General features: G+C 29.3%; 1 protein-coding gene across 1 annotated transcript in view; it reads left to right on the top strand.

Annotated features, from left to right (window-relative positions):
* The window catches only part of LOC142323302 (protein son of sevenless-like), a 177823-nt gene that overhangs the window by 95472 nt on the left and 57900 nt on the right, over positions 1-24451 (top strand). The window contains exons 10-12 of the mRNA XM_075362767.1: positions 865-995; positions 2656-2871; positions 10676-10793. Coding sequence (XP_075218882.1) covers positions 865-995; positions 2656-2871; positions 10676-10793 — 465 coding nt within the window. The remainder of the gene's footprint in view (positions 1-864; positions 996-2655; positions 2872-10675; positions 10794-24451) is intronic.

Below are 24451 nucleotides of genomic sequence, written 5' to 3'. Positions count from 1 at the left end.
TATGATGTTAAATATACAGTATAATTTTGTTCTGTAAATATTTGCGGTTGTTTTGTGTTACCATTAGCCCATTAATTTTTCTAAGACTAAGCACATTTTTTTTATATTGAAATACCATTTTATTTATAAAATGTTCATAGATCTCTAAAAAAAAGGTTGTTTAAGACTAGTTGGCTCAAATTATTTTTATTTATTGCTTTTATTTTGATTCATTTATTTACATATTTAACTGTGATTATGATTCTGTGGAATAACATACCAAATTATAAAATGAAATTAAGTTTTAAATTTTCAGTTGCTGAGGTCATCATCAATCATGTGTGCTTGTCTCATCTACACTAGTAATTTTTTTCTGAGTAAGGTCTCATTAAACCTGTTTTGTCTTGAACTGCTTCAGTTGCTTTTTGCAAACCTGCCATATTCTTAACAGTTTTGCTTTTTCAAAATTTTGGTTGCATTTTACTGATGAGATAAAAAAGCATATGTTTTGTATAATGCTAGTATTGTTCCATTTTTTAAAATTATTGACTGAAAATGTGTTACACATTCTTTCCTTTTTTTAATAACATTGACTGTTATAGTCATTAGTCACAACTAATTGCCAGTAGTATGGAGAGAACTTATAACCAGTATAATTTAACTTGGGTAATGTGCAGAATCAAGTTATTAAACTTAGCTTTCACCCACTGCCATTTCATCCTGATTCACACCTTCAGTATACCACGATTATGCTCACCGAGATGTTACATGTTGCAGAATAGTTAACTGTATGGAATGCAATTTACATTCTTATCTAAGATCCAATACCTGTATAGTTTAATCTATTGCAGCAAACACTTTTTAATTAACTGTTTTCATTTTTAGGGACAGTGCAATGAGAATGCATGGTAGAGCTCGTCGTCAAGCTGCTGTTGAAAAAACTAATGAACTACAGAAGTCTATTGAAGGTTGGGAAGTTAAGGACATCGGACAGTGTTGCAATGAACTCATAAGAGGTAAAATGTTTCTAAGATAGTAATTAATTTAAGTATTGTTAAAATTAATTTTGCCTGTAATGAAAATATCTGTTTACCTGAGGAAGTTGATATGTCTGTTAAGTAATCACCTAAGTAAGTGAAAGTGTGGTATGTATGCCTGTTATAAAAGTACGGTAGACTCTCAACTATCCGACATAATGTGGCGGAAGGGCAGGCTGAATAGCCTAGAGTTTTATAAATATACACTTCCTGCCAAAGCCATACCATTAAAAACACCCTTTTTATACCAACAAACTAAGAAGATGCCAACAATACTTTTTCTTTAGCATAATAAGGATGCCCTGGTCCATTGGCTGACAAACAGCTGTCACATTGGGTGGTAAAAATAAAGGTTTGGTATTTCCATCTGTGAGTTCTTGGTGGCCAGATGCGAAGGCACGTTGTCAAGAAGTAGCACAGCTTTTCTCGGCAAATTTTTTCAGATGTTTTTTTTTACAGTCTGTACAAATTCATTTTGGGACGAGATTTTTAAAATATCTGATTTCATCCTTGCTTTCTTTTGATGTGTGTAATATAAGGGAGTGATTCCTGATTTTTCAGTTTGTTTAAACCAGTCACATGGCAGCTGTACAACTGCTCCTGAGAAATTCCGTCTTTTTCAATAAGCCTAAAAAGAGTGTCTTTGAAGAAAAGAGCTACTACGAGTATATCAACAGATAAAGCCTTCCCACTTATGGTAATCTGATGAATACTGAATTGTTTTTCCACTGATTAAAAAAAAAAGATGAACCACACCAAACAACTATTTACTAATGTAACCAGGTACAGTGGCAAACATTCTGCACTTGTTGACATCCAGTATACAACTGACGAAAAGAAGAGCAGGCTGGGGGAAATCTACGGTTTGCTTGTCTCAACTTGTGTTATGCATATGGCACATAGAAGGATTGTAACAGATGCTCACTTGTAATTCCTTGGCATAGTAAATTATTCCTCAATTTATTATGGATAATTATTATTATATTTTAACTAGGCCGGATAGTCAAGAGTCTACTGTACATTAAGAGAAGTATATGCAAGTATGTCATATTTTTAATTAAAATATCTCGAAGAGAATTCTACAAACTTGTGGTAATTAAACTTACCTGTTAATTTAACAGTTTTGTTTAGCCCAAGACTTTAGTATTAAAAAGAATCTACCTTAGAATGAAAGTAATCAAGAAAATTGAGTATAACTACAGTTGCTAATTGGTTCTAAAATTGTCGTACGCTGAATATATTTCTGCTAAATGACTTTATCACACATGTTGTTTGTCAGCATGTTGAATAGTTATGTTTATAAATGCTGCTTTATGCAAATGTAAAACTTCATGTACATCTCTAATCTTAAAGATAAGAAAGTATCTTGGAAAAAATATTAAGAACAAACTTTTTTCTTCATTAGGACAATTGTAATATAAATATCATATTGAACTAGAAGCATAATGTAATTTTGGAATTGAAGCAAAGAACAGAACTTAATAAACATTCTGACCTCAGTCATTATCTTATGTTTGCTTATCAGAGTTTAATTTTTTTAATTTATTTTGTTTATTTATACATTATTTAAATAAATTCTGCTTTTTTAATGTTGTAGCTATTGTTTTAGCTTTTCTTACACATTGTGCCTGATTTGCAGAGGATGTTCTGGGTAAAGTAACATCAAATGGTCGTAGAGTCACTGAAAGAAGAGTGTTTCTTTTTGATGGTGTTATTATTTTATGCAAATCAAACAACAAAAGAACATCTGTATCAGTTTCTGCACCTTTGGGAAGTTCAGCCAATGCAGAATATAAGTTAAAAGAAAAATTTCTCATCAGGAAAGTTGAAATCATTGACAAGCAAGATACAGAAGGTATTTCATAATACTTATTTTAACTGATATAGTATTAGTTCATTTAATTAGTTTACATTAGTGAGTGTTTGCACATATATTTTTATTACTTTATGTGAAATATTTGCTCTTACCATATACTCACATCTTTTCCTTATAAAATATTAGTCTTGTGAAAGGTCCAATCAACTCTAATTCTTAAAAAATAATTTTTAGTCTGAACCGTGTTTCTGAAATTCCATTTCTGTGACTCGTAGACCAGTGAAACATTTAAATCCTGATTACCTGATAGTTTTTTCTTTAGTCATAAGTTAAGTATCTTAGAAATGGTTGTTAAACCAGTTTGTAACTGTCTGTTGACCAGTTTTATTAACAGTTACAGTGCTGTTCAAATGGTAACCTTTACTTGATGACTGTTATTTTTAATCATTTGAAAATTAGATATTTAAATTTACTAATAAATAAACCTTTTTGTTATTTAACTTACTTATATTTTATTTTTTAAAAGCTAACTACGAGGTGCAACAATAAAGTAATGAGACTGATTTTTCTTTACACCTCGTATTATGGGCATCCATATCCATGAAATAATCATAAGAGAAGAAAATCATAATTTGCAGATCAGTTGCTAGCATCGTTTGTTCTGATAAGCAGCCCTGACATCCAACAACTGGCAGTAGTGAGCTGCATTTATTATCCTTCGTTCATGGAGGAAATCAATCACCAGCACAGCTTTTGAGTTCCAAAACACAGTTGTCAGAACTTTTCCAGCTGAAAAGTGTTTCTTGGCTTTGATTGGTGCCCATCCCACTTTTCCTCCACTCCATACTTGTTCTCTTGCTTTCTAGGGTGTAGTGCAGGTCATGTTTTTTCACAGGTCTCAATACAATCCAAAAATGCCTCTCCTTCCTCAAAATTATTCCAAAGCCACTGACAGATGTCTTTCCAGACATCTATGCTGCAGTGACAAGATGTGAAACCCGCCTTGCCGACACTTTGCTGTATCCAAGAGGACCTGAAAACATTGTATACTCACTCCCAAAATTCAAAATTTTTTTAGCCCTCTCAGACACTTGAGTTTTTGACTGGGTAGCATCTCCAAACTGTGCCTGGAGCTGAATAAAAATTCCAGTGGATTTGATACCTTTGTTAACAAGAAATATGATTATAATATTATAGTATGATATACAAATGCTGGTACTGCCTGCTTAGACATTCTGCTACTGACATGAGAACATGACCTATGGGTAGCTGACTGGTTGCTTTCCTCAGCGCTAACTTCCCACAGCGCCCCACCACATTCAGTGCTCTTCCTCAGTTTGCGTGGTAAAATTCTGATTTATATTTCAATAACCCTCGTAATAATCAAAATTAGTTACTACTGTTCTCGTTAATGAAAAATGCGTATTGAACCAAGACATTGGCAGTCAGTCACCATCACTTAATAAAGCCAGACGTACAATTAAGTGCAGCCTAGGAACATGTTATTCTTTCCACAGTTTTTCTTTCAGAATCGGATTGGTTGTTGTTTCTTGACCAACATTGAATTCCAAACATTCAGAAATATAGATTCTTATTTTGGCTTTTGGTACTCTATGGTATGGTAGGTGACTGTATTGCGAATCTCTGGAAAAAATTTCTGTATTGTGAATCTGTGGAAAAAATATCTTTCTTTATAGATTACTTTGTTATTGGTTTCCTAAATTTAATTTACCATTACGTTTTACCACTCAATATATAAACTGCATGCAGTTTCTAATTTAAAGGGAAACCTGAATTTTCCACTGTTTAATTTAAACAGTGTGTTAAAGTAAACCTTGCTGAATGATGTCTGTTAAATATGGCAGGAAACTACTTGAACAAAACTGGTTTTTTCATACACAAAAATTGCTTTACTTACTGTTTCAGAAGCTATTCCCAAGATGTTTTTTAATTTATATCTTTTTCAAGTGGTTAGTGATGCACTTTTCTGCCTTGCTCAGGACATATAAATATTCATAGTTTAGCAGTTCTGTATTGGAAAGAAGAGTTCTATCTGTGCTAGGGTTGTAATATAGGTTATTACTCATGGATCAGAGGTGTAGTTTTTAGAAAATTGATGTAGTATCAGTTTCTAGAGTGCCGTAGCTGGTCTATCAAAGGAATGGTCACTTGCTTACCAATCAGTTTTGTGGTCCTAACTGTGACGTCTGATCCTGTAAAGGTTTCCTTTAAAATGGCTTATAATCTGATTAAACTCTTACTCTGATTTTTCTTACAATATTCTCAAGTGCTTCAAGGGGTTATCATCTTAGTAAAGTGTTTTTTTTTTTTTTACATATTTTTAAAAAAGTGGAATATTTATAAAAAAAAAAAAGAATTTTTTTTGTTTAAATAATACTGTGACTTGTTCTTTGTTATAAATAAATTTAAAAAATGTTATCTCTGTTGCTAAAATTAAATTAGGCTAGTTGATTGAGAAGCCAGCATGCTAGTGATTACACATCCATCAATTCTGAGTAGAATCTTTACTGTATTTGTATTATTTAATTGTAACCTGAACTTTATTGTATAGAATTTTCAATGTTCAGAATTATTTACATAATATTTTGTGGTAGATTTCTTAGAGTTATATTAATATAACTTATACCTTATAACTTTTATATTCTTAGTGTTATATTAATTAATTTAAAAAAATGAATATCCAAATTTTATAAACAATCTGGATATTATTTTTCTGTTTACATTACATAGATTTAAAAAAGTAAATTAATCTCATTTTAATATTTTTTATTTTTTTATTGTAGTTACTAATTACTTTGATTATAAATAACACTGATATTTTATCTTCAGAATGTGATACAAAGTGGATGTAATGTCAACCAAGATTTTTAATAATAAAAATAAAAAAAATGGTAAAAAGAGAAATTTAATTTTCTGTTATTCACTAAGACAAATATATTTTTATTAGTAGATGTTTTATGGAAGTTAACTGTGTATTATGTGATTCAACAATTAAGAATATACTTATTGATGATGCAATACAAAGCTGATATCTGTACCTTATTTCTGGGTATGTTGAATCAGTTGGTTATACAGTTGAATGTAAGGATTTTATTGTAAAAATTTCAGATATTATCATCTGACAAAATATATTATCAAAGGTAAAATACATACAAATTGATATGGAATTTGATTAGTCTTGTTACAGTATTGTGATTTGTATTATAAGTTACATATATATGCATAGTGTTAACATGATATTTGGGTAGATCATAGAATAATTAGACTAGTACAGTATTCATTCAGTCTCTCAGTACTATTATTATTTTCATATGACATCATTCATAATTGATTCAGGATATGTGAATTTATATTAAAATGATTTAGTATGAAGAAAACATCTGTTACCTAGTAAACACTAAATTGGTTGGTTTATTGTATATAAAATTACAGTTACAGTTTCATTTATAGTTATCAGATTTTAAATAATATATCTATTTAATGAAATAATTTTGCAGCATATTTTACGCTTGTGATAATTGATTTTTATTGAATTATATTCATACTGGCATTCATTTTCCGAAATCTAAAAACAGTGTATTGTTAAGCATATGGTTAACTTGATTAATGAATATATGAAAGTTCTATTGTAGAACTTTTCAATTGTACAACTTGCTTTTAAACCAATTTTTTACTAGCATTAAATATTATTTTGGTATTAATGCAGTTATAATTAAAATTGCATGTATATCATAAATAAATTTTCAGTTTTCCTTTTTTTATTACGTAAATTATTTTATAAAGTATAATGTTATGTTCAGTGTTCAAATAATGTGTTTTCATCTTCCAGTAATATTATGATTATAGTTTTTGGAAGATTGAAACAATTATAGAATTAAAAATATAAACTGTTGCAACATTTTGGGTAAATTTAGTACAACTTTATGAAAATAGTAGTTAGGTTTGTTTATTAAATGCGTACTATGTCATTTTATTATGTAGTTTACATTAGTGCACATGATAAATTTACAGAAATTATAACACTACATTTATTTATTAAAATTTGGCTACTATTGTTATTATTATAAGTTATATGGTTAGTTTTATATTTAAATTTTCATTTCTTATTGGAGAAATTTGAATTTTATTCTTATCCTTAATTGAAGTTGTTAATTTTAATCGTTTATATCAGATTTCTATTTTTTTTTTTTAAGAGCTTTTACTGAAATTTTATCCAATTGATATTTTAATTAATTAAATATAGTAAAAAAAAAAAAACAGCTTTGTTATTTCAGAAAGTTTGAAATTGATGATTTCATTTCAAAAAAATGTAATGTTTTGATATAAAAGTGTAAATAATGTTGCTAGCCTAAAAAGAGATTAAAGTGTAAATTTTTTGGTGATTAAAAATATATATTTGTGCCATTACTGCAGTGGTCAATGGTAAACTGACAACATCTGGAATGTTTCAGGGTAAAAGGTGTAAAGTAAAAGTGAAATGCCAACACAAGGAAAGCCATATTTAATAAGCTCACACCGTTATATTACCAGTTAAACAACATTAAGTTCAGTTTCACTGCTTGCTCTTGGCATTTATTAGTGACTAATGACCACCACAGTAACAGATTATATTTAAGAAAGAGGAAAAATGCCTGACATATTAGTGAAAATGAATATTGAATAGTGTTTTCCTGATATTTTCACCAAGCTGAATACACTAACGCACAGTTAAAATCCTTGAGTTAAATTGGTCATTGTTGATTAATTATTAATTTATTTGTATTTAGTAGAGTGAAATTGGAGGTTATGAAGTTTTTCTGATGAGCTGTTAAAATTTAAATGGTACTTAATGAGTCACGTTCATGAGAAAAAATATCAGTTTTCATAAATAAAATCTTTTATATGGTTTTAATTTAATTTATACTAGCAACATTGATTAAAATTGAAGAAAAACAGTGTTGTAACTTAAACTCTCATACAAAATTAATTACAGATGCAGTAATAAAAAAAAAAACTATGCTGTCTTGCAGATACTTGCATACACAGGATCAAGCAGTGTAAATTTTATATAATGCGAATATGTTATCCAAACTGATGAACTTAACTTTAAGGAAGATATTCTTACTATTCAGATTTAGTTATGTGTAAATGTTTGACAAAGTACATGGCTATTCTGAATTTTTTACCTTTATTATACCAACTTATATAATTTTAAAACTTCAGTATTTCGTATGAAAGAACTGATAATTAAAGTACCTACAAAAAGGTGTTCTTCAATAAAAAATAAGAATGAATCATTAAAGTAAGAATATCTTCCTTAGACCTTTAATATTTAGATGATTTTAGTAATTTGGGCAATAGTATCAAACTAAAAAGTAGTAGTACAGTATTTGTAATGGAATGTTGAACAAAATGTATCTTATCTTTTATTTTACTTTTTGTAAAATCATATAATATGATAGTCTCATTCATCAGCTATAAATAGCAAAATTAATTTGTATTTAATAGATGAACCTCAAGTACAGAATAATTGAAATAGGATGACTTGCCTTATTTCATTACATAAGCAGAAGCGCTTTCACGAACTTGATTCGCATCATCGGCTGCATTATATTTATATATATATATATATATATATTTCAAAAAACATCATAAACTCACCATCCACAATATTAATTATACCATTTATTCATTTACGTTAAAAATATAAAGTAAATTCAGTGAAATGGCTAGCATATAATTTTACTTTACTTAAGTTTTTGTTTTCACTTTAAAATTTTTTTTTTTACCTTATATAATTACTATTATTTTACTTGTATAAAAAACAAGCATTGTAGAAACAGTAATTTATATTAATAATATATATGTAAAGAAATAACACTGATTTCAATACATTTTGACAAATGCATATTAATTTCATCTATTTTTTTTATGATAATTTACAGGAATTAAAAAATATGTAAAGAAACTAAGTTAAAACTCGTCTAAACTGTTTCAATAATATTTTACTTTTTTTATTAGAATTTTTTTAATTTTACAAGATATTTCATATTCTGAATTTCTTACAGCTTAGTGATTCCTCTATACAGCTCAACTCTGTTATACTGTAGTTTCTGTTATAGGGCAGGCAACTCATATTCCCTATGTTAAAGCAGCAAAAGAAAGTTTTAATGAATAGAATTTAATTAATTCACTTGATGAATTAATAAAAAAAAATCAATGTTAAGTACCACAAAAATTCATCTCTTTAACATGATCAGTATATTTTTGGAGGATAATGTCTTAATACAGCATTTCTCAACCCAGATTTAGTACCTATCTCTTGAAGAAATCATTTTTAATTTTTATGTTTGGGAAAATACTCTTGCCAACTGAATTTTTATCCCAAGCAAATCCATTTTCATGCTACCCAAACTGTGATGAATAATAGTGTCTTTTTCATTCAAAATTTTCTCAGTATTATTAGAAGTGAGTGGAAACTTATCAGAATTTTTCCTTTGAAGACAAATAATCAAGTTACCAAGCTTCTTAATGAAAGCATGAACTTTGTCTGTCATTTAAAAAAATGTTTTTATCACATCCTTGTAAATTCACATTCGTCATTTAAATGCGAAAATGCATCAGCTAAGTAAGCCAACACCAACATACTCGTATACTCTTTTTTTCTGTAAAAACATTGAAAATGGCCTTTGTTTATCCTGGAAAAATGTTATTAATTCATCTTGCAAGTCTAATAACCAGATTAACACTTTCCCCTGTGATAATCATTTGACTTCTGTATGGAAAAGAAGAGATTTTTTCTTTTTACTCATTTCATCGCATAGTTTTACCAACAACCTATTCTGTAATGGTCAACTTTTAATAAAGTTAACCATTTTTACAGATTTACAAAGAATTTGTGTGAGATTTTCCAGCATATTTTTTGTGGCAAGAGCATATCTGTGAAGGAAGCAGTGCATGTTCATTCTGCCCTTAGTATAAGACATCTTTTAATTTTTTTTGGAGATCTACTGTCCTTTTGCCTTTACACCATCACTACATTTATACATATATTTTACCTAATCTATGTTATAGTTTTTAGTAGCTTCATAAAAAAACATCAAAAAGACATTGTCCTGTTCCACTGGACTTAAACTTTCAATATAACAATTCAGTTCCACTGGAACATGACTGCTGTTTACAGTCATGTTCCAGTGGTACTAGTAAAATAATGCGACTTTTGCAGTGAGTTGAAAATTCAAGGCATTTTAATTTCTCAAATATGTAGATCAAGTAGATAAATTCCATCACAAATAAACAATGTCGAAACTTCTTGGCTTCCAGTCAGTTTTCCTCTTCTAGAAAAATGGCAATTTCATCTCTTAATTCATAAACAAGTTTCAAAAATCTTCCACATGATAACCATCTTGCCTCTCAATAAAATAGTAACTGTATGTGTTTACATATACTCCTCGCATAACAGTGCGGATCCACTATGTGCATCTTTGTTGAAGACCATTATCTGCTTCAATTCAAATATCAGGTCATAAGTAGTGTTCCTTTGTAAATTACTGCTTGAAAATCTCCACCTGTGCTTCTGAAAGGGCTAACAACTCTATTAGAATAATAATTTACTCTGATTAGACAAAAAAAAAATTTCCAGAAGCAGCAGGTAATTTCTTCAACATATTAGTTTATTTTATGGAATATTGTTAAAAGTTAAGAAATTAATTTAATATATTTTCTTTTTGATTAAAAAAGTGTGTGTATAAAGAAATAAATATTGTTATTTCCCATAAGTAATAAAATGTTTGTTCTGGTATTCTGTAATTGTTTAGCAAATAAAATTTATATTGCTTTACAGAGTTAAAGAATGCATTTGAAATTGCACCTAGACTTCAGCCAAATGTAACACTCGTGGCAAAATCAAGTGAAGACAAAAATAATTGGATGGCAGATTTAATTATGCTCAATACAAAAAGGTAAGACAAATATATTACATTTCTTACTGAACTGAACATCTTTTTTTTCATTCAGGAGAGAATTATTTGTTGTTAACAATTAGTTGTGCATTATTAGTAATTACTTGTGAGTGATGGAAATTTAAGTATCGTAATATAAAAGACTGGAAACTAAGATAAAAACCATAAAACATAAAAAATGCTTTTTTAGTTTGTCTATGTTATTATGTTGATAATCTAGTTTTTCAAATTTAATATCTTTTAAACAGCAATTTTTTCCATAAACTCATATATAATTTCTGTTACATTTAGGGTTAAGTTGCCTAATCATCTACTGCACACTCTGTTAACCTACTTTTTTTTATTTTACCGTGATGTTACAGTTTTATTTAGCAGTCAGCTTACTGGAAAAGATATCCAATGTTCTGTCTCTGTTAGGGATGAGATTATGCTTATACAGGTGACACAAAAAAGTGGGAACATTTGAAAAATGCAACAAAAAGATTTATTGAGAGAAACCTAACCATTACAATTAAAAAATATAATGTATATAAAAATATCAAATTATAAAAATAATTAGTATTAGTTTTTGAAGATTACATCAGGTAGATGTAATCTTCTTCAGGTAAAGGGCATCCTCTACGCATGCAATCTGCCGTTGAGGTTACGCATTGATTGCTGCAACAACTCAGGTAGGATGCCATGAATTTCATTTTGAATTGCTTGTTTCAATTCACCCAGTGTCTTTGTCTGACTTATAGACCACACTCTTAGGTATCCCCAAAAAACAATCTTAAATTGACAAATCCAGTGATCTTGGGGACCAGAGAATGTCATCGATTCTTGAGATGACAGTTACCGAATAATTCTCATACAGCTGCCATTGATTGCCCTGCATTGTGGGGATGTTGCACTATCCTGTTGAAACCAGGCTTCATGGTGGTTTGGGGAATTGTTCACTGCGTGTGGAACAAAAGATTGCAGCATGTGAACATACCAATTTGAAGTAACAGTCATGATCCGCTCCTCATTTTCAAAAAAATATGGTCTGATGACCCCATGTGATGAAACTGTGCTCCATACCCTGCTGTTATGTAAAGGATGTTGGTGAACTTCATTGGGGTTGCTGTCTGCCCAGTAACAGTAGTTCTACTTTTTCACATAACCAGCGAGATGGAAATGTGCTTCATTTGACATTCACAGCTTGTCTAGAAATGCATTGTCCTCGTTAATGTTTGCCATAATTTTTTGACAGAATTGGTGATCGATCTCCTTCACTTCTTTCACGATCTGTAACTTGTAAGGATGAAATTTTAAGTTGAAATGAAGAATCTGGCGAACACTTTCTCAGAACAACCCAACCACAGCTGCTTGTTTATGAATTGAATGCCGTGGGCTGTGTATGACTGAAACGCATACAGCCTCAATATTGTGTGGAGTACTTCTTGGTATCCTGTCACTTTCTTTTTCAGAGCCGATCCATTTTCTTCAAAGTTTTTATCGCATGTTTTGATGGAACAAGCTCTAAATTGTAATGCCATCAGAACTCCCTCTGTGTACCTTCCAAACTATCATTGGTTTTGTAAAAACATTTTTATGGCAAAAGCATGCTCTTGACCATTACACTGCTCCATGATCACTGAATGTCAAGATTGCTTCTGCATAAAGCAGTGCTGCCAACTGTACATGGTTGCCACTACACATTTCAAAAGTTCCCATTTTTTTGGGTCATCTTATACAATAACTGTTAAGTTGTGAAAATCTTATTCTGAAAATATTGTTTTTCACAAACAATTAATTAAAATTTAAAATTTGTAATAAAATGTTTGGCATAATGTTAATTTTCAAACATTGAAATAAAAAAAATTTTAACTGTACCGTATGAAGTTATAGGAAGTTTAATTTTGAAAACTTTTAATACTTCACTTAACTAGAACAAAAACATTGCTTTTAATTCATAAGAAAATCATTTTACTATTATTGTACTCTAATAATAATAATGAAAAAAATTTATTTAATCATTGCAATAAAAAAAACTACAGAACATTTTAAAAATATGTCTGTTGCTGCTTTAATGAAGTACGGAAATTAAGAAGGATCAATAACTTTTTAAGAGTAATTTTTTTTAAACTACTAATTAATAAAAGAAATTTTCATGATTTAAAAAATAGTCCAGGCAGATAAATGGTTTAGTTGGATAAATACTGCAGTCTGTTGTAATTTTTTTCTTTTATTTAATCCAATTTAAAATCCAAACTCTAGGGAAAATTTTATTATAACACTACTTATTTTACAGTTGTGTCTGCAGTGTTCCCTTGTTTTCCATTGTTCTTCAGTCTGTGAAACAAAGCCTCAGTTTTTGCAGTAGATTAGATTTAGGATCTAATTTTAATAAGTTATCTACAGGAGATGCTTGGAATTTGATTCTTATTTATCATGTGGGTTTTTTATATTATGTGTTATCTAAACATTTATTTAGCAGCATGTCCACAGCTACTTTGGCATAGTAACATATGCTTTTCCTGATCAGAAGATTAATAAGCTTGATTAGATACTGGTTCTACGTTGATGTTCTCTACCATATTTGACTGATCACATATTGTCTCTTCATTAGATAATTTTGAATTTATTTTATTCTAGTAGTTGTTTTATACTGTATGTACCTTTATTAAATAATAATTTTCACAAAATGACTGCAATCTCATTACATAAGAAGTTTTTTTAAACCTAGAACAGACATGTGTAATATATAATTATTATAACATTTCAACACCGGCTTGTGCAGTAGAAAGTGCCCTTCGTATGGATCATTAATAAGATAATTTAGATTAATTTGGTTAAATGTATGCGTCCTGTAGTTTTAATTAAAAAAATTTGAAAAATTCATAGCATTGTAAAGTTCCGGCATTGTGATTGTAAAAATTTAGAGTGAACAGTAAAATATTTTTAGGCTCCACTTACAATATTTTATCGGATGATTCTACAATAAAGGATTTAAAACATATTGTACACTCTGGCTCCAAATATTATATATAAATAGTTTTACAAATTTTTTTGTATTTAATCAAAATACAACAGTCTCTCTCCATGAACAATATTTTGAACCATTCAGTTCTGCAGACAGTTGTCTTTTGTTATACATACTGTAATAACAAGTATTTATTTATACGCAATCATGGTAAAACTGAATTTTAATTCTGTAATTGAATGAAAAAGTGGTGGATATATCCAATTATAACAAAGTTCAATGAACAGGAGGTTTGCAGTTTTTCAGGAAAAGCTGAAACAACAGCACCTAGATAAATTTTTTGACTACTATAGAATCTCTGTAGATTCATTGCATCACCTTTTTTCTGTTGAAGTTCGTGGCAAACTATAATATATGAACACTATTATGCAGGATTGCATAGAAGTAGAAAAAAAAGTCTATTGTTTAGGTAAGAATAATTTTTAAAATCTACAATCTTAAATGCTACATTAGTACAGTACCATAGTAAATTATAATACACTTAAAAGAAATACAGTAAAAATTCAGTGAATCATAAACCAAGAAAAAACAAAATACCACACGTGGTCAATACTGATATGGAACCTGGAACCTGGTGGTACAATACTGATATGATAATTTATCAAAATGCAAATGGAACAAACTGCGTCCAAATGTGTTATAACTTTGAAGACATAGTCTTAGTACAATATATTATCAGACATGGAACCACCTCATTTAAATTAATGCTGTATATTTTTGCTCATCAGTTTAATACTGAATCATCCAATAAAATATTGTCATGGAGCCAGATTCTAGCTGAAACAAAGTTAACCAAAGTATCTAAACAAATTTATGTTATATGTGCCTGTATGTATTTTTTATATTTGCTGCTTTTATTGTTTTGTAAACATTTCCATGTGATTTACTTTTATAAGCTTTATGTATAAATAAAACTTTTCATTGAATAATTTGATACGATTTAAAGAAAATTCTGATAAATATTAGTGGAGTTAAATAAAACAGAATGCAATAAAAAGTAACATGGTTGAATGTTTACGTAGATGGTAGGTATATTTAATGTAAATTGTAGCATATTACTAGCATCACTATTTTTAGAAGATCGAAATTCAGAGTAATATATTACTAAATCAGTTTCAGTGTAGTTTTGTTTTTTTTATAGTATTCAAATTATTTTAGATTGTAGTCTTAGAACATACAATGGTTTTATAAATGTTGCTTTTCCCTCTGCATATTTAACTGTTTTTAAATTGTTTGCTATAAGTTATAGTTACAGTTTTTGTACTATTATTCATAATATAAAAAAAAAACTCAGAACAATATAACTGAAAAAAATCCTAGAATTGTATATATAATGATTGTCACAACAGTGCAGCACCTTGAGTTATGGTCATAAATGATATGATAAACACACACTGCTTATTTGATGTGTGCATTATTGGGCAGTGCACTACAATCAAATATACGTTAAAAGTATATTGTAAAAAAATAGGCTTTTTTTCATTGTTAAATATATTTATATTTCTGTAGCATGTGAAAAAAAAAACAAAAGAACCTCTACTGGTTGTCTTAGTAATAAACCAGACATAGTACATTACTGAATGAAATAAATTAGAGGAAAATAAGCATGACTTTTAAGAAAAATACACATTTAAATACTATACAAATCTGTAAAAAAAGCACACTTACGTTTTGCAAATATAGAAATAAGGCTAGCGGCTAATGTATCTTGTGAAGTTTTCGGTTTGAAAAGGTTAAAATTGATTCTAAAATCACAAAAATTCATTGATTATAAAATAAAATGTATTTCCTCAGATGTATTCATTGTTTTTATTTTTAATGTATAGGATTATTCTTTTTTAATATTTAATTTAATTTTTTTTTCTAATATATAAATTAATTAATCACAATTAGTTATTTCTTTCTGGTTCAGTTTGATGTTTACTCATATCAGTATCCAAATTTCAATAACAGTGATTTTGTTAAATGATAGTGTATAACTGATTTTTATAATACTTTTCATGCTGATTTCAGTTATGAAATCAGAATTATTGTCAGGCTTAGTTTTTTGTAACTACCAATCTTATTTTCAGATAGTATCAGGCATGTACTCCATAAGCATAGCACTTTGTGAATGTATTTTATTGTATTATTTATCATTGCTCCGACGAGGGCACAAATGAGCTAACAATACTGTCGGCGGGGCTTCTCTGGATACTGCCTTGGTGGTATGTGGGGAGTCTTGGCGGCGGTCTACGAAAGATGGTGAATGTCACGCGGGACTCCGTGACATCGGTGCATCTCTCCGGGGCCTGGACTGAAAGCTGTGTGGCACAATCAGTTTGAGGGCGAGAAGATGTCCTCCGTTAAAGCCACTACTGGCTAGGAACGGAGGGGGTGGTGTAGCGACCGGACACGCTATGAGGTGGGATCTTCTCCCCTCGGGGGGGGGGGGGGGGAATCGAGATGTATTATTTATCAACTAAATAATTTTTGTTTATTATTACAGTCCCATAATTATTGTCACATTGATTTGTTAGATGTAGTCATCATGTTTATTATTTACACACTAATTAAAATGAATAAGAATATGACTCATTCGTCTTATCTTTATCTTACTATAATCGTATCATCCACTCATTAGTTATTTCTGTCGTTATTATATTTACTTATAAACTGTCATGCAAATTAGAGAAATATTTTTAATTCTCATTCAAGTGTGAGTTCTCATACAGTTTTATATCTGGCTTTCATATTTGCGAGTTTATGTTATTCAGTAAAATGAGTATATGTTTATTAAATTAGTCTGCTTATAAAATGTTTCTTTTCAAACAATATTAGTTATTATAATGTATTATTAATGCCTTGCAGTTGCATTAATCATCCAAGCAATTTCTGCTATATTTGTGTTGAGGTAACATTGAAGTCTCAGAAAAGAAATATAACTACAGTGATAAAAACTTCGTATGAACTGTATTTTGGATGAAAATTAGGTGATCAGGACAAATCTTGGGCTCCTCATATTTGCTGTGCTTCTTATATAACATCGTTGACTGGTTGGCTAAATGGATCTTGTCTCATGCCATTTGCAATTTCAATGGTTTGGAAAGAACCAAAGGATCACACAATAGACTGTTATTTTTGTGTAATGAAGATTATTGGGACATCAGCTAAAACTAGATGTACTGTTAAACACCCTGATATTCCCTCTGCCATGCAGCCTGTACCATGTAACCAAGAGCTTCCAATTCCAGTACCACCAGAAACATGGAACTTAAAGATGAAAATGTCAAATCTTGTGCTGACTTTTCAGGCAATGAAGAAGGAGATCCAAACTTTTTAGAAAATAGATATACTGAACCCCATTTAATTAATCAGTCTTATTAAATGATCTGGTTCATGATCTGAATTCATCAAAGAATCAAGCAGAAATACTGGCATCAAGACTGAAAGGATGACATCTTTTACAACCAAATACTAAAATAAGTGCTTTCTGTTACAGACAGTCAGAATTTGAACATTTCTTCTCTCAGTACTAAAACTTAGTATACTGTAACGGTGTGGACTCTTTACTGGATGCTTTGGGACATATGCATCATCCTTACAAACAGCAACTTTTTATTGACTCGTCAAAGCTTAATTTGAAACCTGTTCTACTTCTCAGTGGATATAAATACACATCAATACCATTAGCACACGCTGTTCACATGAAGGAGTCTTATAAAAATATGAAATTTGTATTAAACAGGATTCAGTATGAGAAATATTTACGGAAATCTGAAAGTAATAGCGCTTTTACTTGGATTGTAACTTGGATACACTAAGTTCTGTTGCTTTTTGTGCAAGTGGGACAGCAGGGATAGGAAACACCATTACATAAAAGAGCAGTAGCTAAAGAGCGAGGTACTGACTGTAGGAGAAAAGAATGTTGTTAACCAGGCATTAGTAAAACCAGAAAAATTTTAATTTCCACCACTACACATTAAGCTAACGTTATTCAAAAATTTTGATAAAACAATGGATGGTAATGGTGCAGTGTTTTAGTTTCTAAAAAAACAAATTCCCTAATATAAGCGATGCTAAAATAAAGGAAGGTATATTTGTTGGACCACAAATAAGAAAACTAATGAGTGATCTGGCATTTGAAGAATGTTTGAATGACTTGGAGGTTGCTGCATGGAAATCATTTCAAATTGTAAACAACTTCCTTGGAAACCATAAGGCCCATAACTACAGAGAACTTGTGAGTGAACTCCTTCAGAACTACAAAGAGCTTAGTTATATAACATGTCAAAATCCATTTTTTACTTTCACATTTGAATTTTTTTCCTAACAATCTCAGCGCTATCAGTGATGAACATGGAAAACGCTTTCACCAGGAGATATTTACAGTGGAAAATGGAACCCAAAAATGTTAGCTCACTACTGTTGGAATCTAAAGATAGATCTACCTACAGCAAATAATAGCAGAAAATCCAGAAGAAATAGATTTTAGGTGAGTACAAAATGCATCACATGCATTTTGTCATATTTATGATTGTTATATTACGTTCACCAAACATTTGTTGTTTCAAAAGAAATGTCAATTACAAAAAACTGAGCCCAATAGAGAAAATTTATTTACATATTTGAAATCAGCATAAAAAATACTATAAGAATCGGCCATTCACTCTCATTTAACAAACAAAAAATTAACTTTGTTGCTCAGTGTAATTTATGTTTTTTGCCAGTTCAGTTTTAAATCAATGAAAATCCACTTAAATAAAATAATTTTATTATTTTTACTTTGTTAAAAACAGACTGATTTTGAAGAAAATTATCTTGAGATTAGTCTCGTCATCAGTCTTATTAATTTTTATTAATGTATGTAAAATTGTTAGTACTTTCCTGTAATATGCCAGTCCATGTTTCATTTATTTAAATTGAGATCATTCTTTCCATCTTCGATGATATAAATGTATTATTCTGATCAGTGACACCAATTACTGAAAAATAGTTAACATCGATAAGTAACTCTGTTTATAGTTCAAGGAAAATACTGTTTAATTTTATTTATTAAAGTTTTTTTTCTTTTTTTTATATATATCAATTACAATGTCTTTTATGCGTAACTATTAATGTACTATGATTGTTAATCCATTGATTAAATTAGTAAAGTATTTGAGTTTATTAATATATTTATGTACTGTTTACTTTCCTTAAATGCGTCTGCTGGATGTGGTTACATACATAGATTAAATTATCTGTCATTTGATCGTATTTGTTAGGTTTGATAATATCTGACATACGTACATATCCTGTGTTTAATTGATTCTTAAAGGAATATCAACAGAAGTTTCCGATGGTAATATTGGAGTTACTTAATTTTTTTTCAACTGTCTTTAACATTACTTCCGCGTATAATGATTTATATTGGTGAATGTTATGAAGTTTTGAAAAATAATATTAAAATTTTGGTTCTAGTTTATTACAGTTAAATTATCTCTTCATTTATGTACTGTTGGTAATTTCCAGTAATAGTATAAAGTAAGTATACAAAAATATGCTTTCCTGGATGTATTGGTATAGTCAATTATATTTAATACAGAACCACATCATAAAATGTTAATTTACATGTATGGTGAAAAAATTCCTTGTTTTTAAGAATGATTCAATTATAGATTTTGCTTTAAAAATGGTGAATGTGTATAAATTGTTAACATTACACATGTTTTCATGTGACTATACATAATAATTGAATGCTGATTTATGTAAATTATTATTCTTAACAATGAATTTTTACTCCTTCCCTTGGGATATCTGATAATGGATGATCTAACTTTCCTGGGAGGATGAACTGAAAGAAGGACCAAAACTATTCATCATAAATAAAATAAATGTGTAACTAAAGTCAGTATTCAATTATTATTGTTACATACATATCAGAATAGTATATTTTAATTTATACCATGTTATCAGTAAGTGAAAAGAATTTATCTTTAATGCTTTATATGATAACAAAATCATTAGTTTATCAGAAATAATCTGAATTGAATGAAGAGTTGATTACCAGTCCTTGAGTAATAAATGAGCCGATGGTTTGATGTAAAATTTCATTTGCAATATGTAACCATACCTTACATTGTTTATATTGATTCTCTATTGACAATTTTTCATTACTTCACCTTTTTAATTTCCAGTTTACAACTCCCTGAGAGGTTCTGGGTATTGTGTAACCATCAGTTAGTAAGGAATACCTTATAAATTTACAGTTCATAGATTCAGTTTTTTTTATGCTTTATTAAAAATAATCAATTATAAACTTTTTATAGTGAAATGTAACTATTACATTATAAGAACTGTGTAATGCAACATTTTTTTTTTTCTGTTGTCATAGTTTATACTATCTAGAGCATATGGTATAATGTAACTTTTTTTTTTACGTTTTTATTTTTAACATTTTATTTATAAAAATGAAAACCAAGACTAACCTTAATTTTTTTAAGTCATTAAAATATAGAAAAAAAATTTGTCTGTTACAGTTTGGGAATAACTGAAATTTGTTTTAAGGGGGATTTCTTAGATTCCAGCTATTGATAGTTACAGTTACTGACTTTCTGATTAACACATTCATCCCTGGTAACCACACAGGTAAACCACACCTACAGCCTGGCCAATTTTTTTTTTTTAATTCTTAACAAGAAACCGCTTATAATTATGTTTACATGCAATTTTTAACTAATAATGTTAAAAGAAAGACAGTAACAGTTGTTAAGTGATTTTATTGTTTTTTTTTTTTATCTCGTTTCAATGTTTGTAGGTTCTTTTAATTGCATTAACTAATTTTAGATTTACAAACTGGTGCATTTTATGACTTATATAAAGCATATTATTGTGTATCTCATGATTTTTTGGCTTCCAAAAACAGCTATTATTGAAAAATAGGTGAAGCTAAAAAATTGTTTTATCTTAAACTAATCATAAGCAATTCCAGTTTTTGTTAATGGGAATGTGTATCTATAGATATTTTTAGAATAGAATAATAATCAAAATTTACATCAAGTATAGACATAATATGCATGGTTGATCGTAAAGGTTAATCAATCCTCAACAGTAGGAACTAATATCAAACATCTGTTGAGAAAATCTATGAGAATATAAAGAAAAGTGTATAATGTACATGACTTGCCTCATAAAGTTACCTTGTTAACAGGGCTGAATGCGGCAACAATGCTTCTACGCCATTAATAATTTTAGTCAGCATATGGAATATTTTTTAAAACTACCTTCTGCTTTCTACTTGCGTTTATTAAATTCTTTGTAGGATGGATTAAGGGTGTTAATTATAAGATCTTTGTAGGTGACTTGATATTCTTTAAGAAAATAATTACCAAGCTCAACTCTCAGGAAAATGACTGGTCAATAAGGGATCTGTTATCTAAAAATTTGAACTCTTAAACAAAAAAGGGCTTGATTGTTTTTTCTACTAAAATTTTGACATAAATATGTAGTGATTTTTCTTTTGGATTGTTGTGTAAATTTGTAAATATGTTTTTGCAAAAATGTCTGTTACCTCCTTTGTGATTGTTAAGATGTGTAATATTTTAGGACAGCTATGCTCAACCATTTAAAAGCCATGAGCCATTTCATTAATTTTTTTGTGTCATGTGGGCAAAAGATATGAATTTAAACTGCTTTTAGGTTCAAATTCAATATCAGAAATCAAAAATTCATTTTGTTAAAACACTTGAAACAAATCCAATTTTGCTCAATATTACAGCCACCATACTTTTTCAATTTTGCATAAAAAATTCTACTTTGACAGTTATTTCTGAACATAACTTTTGAGAAAAGTGTTTAACCTACTCTTTTTTTAAATCTAAAAAAACTGATTAAAACAGATAAAACAATACATACTTAGGTTATGTCATAGTTTTTTTTTGGAAAAATATACATTGAAAATATACAATATGTAGAGCTAGGTTATTGTAACAAAATTCAACTCAAAATAGAACATATTTAACATTAATTGAACAAAATTGATTTCAATTAACATTTTATTAAAAATTAAAAAATGAGTAGGTTCATTTTTTTTAATGGATGCCCAAATATTTGTCTTTTCAGTTTAAGCTTACTTAATTCTAATGTAAATTTTAGGTAAAAACAAAATATGATTACTAAACTCAAAAATTAAGCAGAGATTATTGTTGAGACAGATGTTTATATTGCGAAATTAAATTTTCAAAATTTAATCTATTTTACTTCTCTCTTATAATGTTATTAAACATTAAAGTTGTTTAAGTAATATCTTGTATTATAATGGAGACTTTTTTTATTAAATTAGTTTTATAGAGTGAAGTACAATAAAGAAATGTATTGTCCTATCCTGGACAGGTCAGTAAACTATTTCAATTTGAGGTTATACCTGTGTGGGTTGATTATCCTTTATCTTTCCCCCGCCCATCATTCCACCTCTGGATTGTTTTGCATGCCTTTCCTTTTTCCATATCTTTCATCTTGTCTTCCTCAGACAAGAACCATGTAATTATGTCAGCCACAAATCTTGATCCTTGTGTAACACTATCTGGCAGGTCATCCCTTACAGGAACTTGTGTTTCCTATCCATGTATTGGAGAAAAGCTCCAGACTAGTGACTGAGCCATTAAAGTTAACCCTCGTCTGCTGCTCCTGAATCTAAAGATTATAGGAAGCCTTAAAATATTTATAACACAATAGGTGTTTTCAATAGTAGATTTTTGTAGATTAATTCTAAACTGAGTTGTTGATAATAAAGTCCAAGTAAGCTTTAGGATTTTGTCAATTAATAGGAAGCATTTCTAAAACCAATGAACCTTGTACAATGTACTTAAAAATTATAATGTCCCTGTTCAATTCACCTTTACTCTCACTCTTCAGTCACAGTTTTACTAAACCTTGTGTTGTATAGTTAAATTAGGTGCATGCCAACAAATGATGGTTTACTTGATTGAAAAATCAAGTAAAATAATCAAGCATTTTAAAATATCATAATGCTAATTTTTTTTTTTTCAAATAAAATAATGCAGTATTCATGCCTCATCAGTGAATTTACATATCAGAGCATGTAATTGTCATATTAAGTACTATTAATTGTCATATTAATTATATTTTACATAAGTTAAAAATACTAATTTTTAACATATGTAAATTATAAAACATTAAAAATTGATTACTTGAAATAGTAATTACCCTGTTCAACTTTGCACAAAGCATAATTTAAAAAATGTCAACTAAAATACACATTTACCCGTTTTGTAGTGGTAGAAAATGGCTGTTAACTGAAAAGAATCAACTCTTGTTTATTTTCATTCTGATATCTGTACATGTGTTTAAAAAAACCTTTGACAGAAAAATAAAATAAACAGATTATGTTAATGACAATGTGTGTGTATATATATATATATATATATATATATTCCAACAAATAAACCACCTAGTACAAAATATTAAGATAAGATATATCTTGCCGTAATCTTTCATGAAAGTACTTTTTTCGGGATCCTGCATCCTCAGACATGATTGAAATAATTTTATTATTACATAATGTAAATAAGAATAAAAATATTAAAATTGCGTATTAATCTAAACAGTGCTGCTATCTGTTGCAGTTTTTATAAGACTGTCTCCCTCAAACACTTTCTGCTGGTTTACCAAACTGAAGTTTTCAATTTCAGCTTGATAAAACATATATATATATATAATACACACACACACACGAGGTGTGGCTGTTAAATAACAAGACTAATATAATATTTTATTTTAAATTTATACATATTTAGTTATTATTCCCTTCAATATATACCCCTCCTCTATCCCTACAACGCTCTATTCTTTCGCTGTGAGCCCTTTCATGATGCATGCTGCTTTTTCTTTCACAACTTCAACGGTCTGAAATCTTGTTCCTTTTAATGCAGATTTGACCTTGGGGGAATAAATAAAAGTCATATGGTGCCAGCTCAGGGGAATAAGGTAGAAGGTCTAACACTGGGATGTTATATTTGAATAGAAACATCTTGATAGACAATGCAGTGTGAGCCAGTGCATTGTCCTGATGAAGACTCATGATTGTTCTTCTACAATTTGGGTTGTTTTTTTCTTATTTTTTCACAGTTGAGCAAGGACCTAGAGTTAGTAATGTTAATTAATAGTTTGACCTTCAGGAACCCAGTGAAGGTACACAATCCCGTGAATTAAAAAAAAAAACAATCATCATTGCTTTGAATTTTGATTTGCTCATTCAAGCTTTTTTAGCCCTCAGTGAAGTTGGGGTCTTCTAATGCATGGATTGACACTTAGTTTCTGGATCGTAAGTGAAAAACCAAGATTCATCACATGTTATCACTCTTTCCAAGAAGTTTGGGTCATTTTCAGTGGTATTCAATTGTGAGAATTTTAGGCACAATCTTCATGCACCTTTTTTGCATGTTAAAATTGTTATGTATAATTTGCCTTGCGCATTCTTTGCCAATTCCTACAGTTTCAGCAATTGCACGAATAGTTGACCAACGATCAGATCGGTTCAGATTACAAATTTTTTCAATATTTTTATTCGTTTTTGATGTGAAGGTTAATCTGGATGAACATCATCTTCAGCGTCTTCTCGGCCATCTTGAAAATGCTTAAACCACTCAAAAACTTGCACACATGATAAGCA

The sequence above is a fragment of the Lycorma delicatula genome, chromosome 4 (assembly GCF_047948215.1).
Source record: "Lycorma delicatula isolate Av1 chromosome 4, ASM4794821v1, whole genome shotgun sequence".
NCBI classification, from domain to species: domain Eukaryota; kingdom Metazoa; phylum Arthropoda; class Insecta; order Hemiptera; family Fulgoridae; genus Lycorma; species Lycorma delicatula.
Note: the sequence above shows the minus strand (reverse complement) of the source record. Positions and strands in the feature narration are given on the sequence as shown.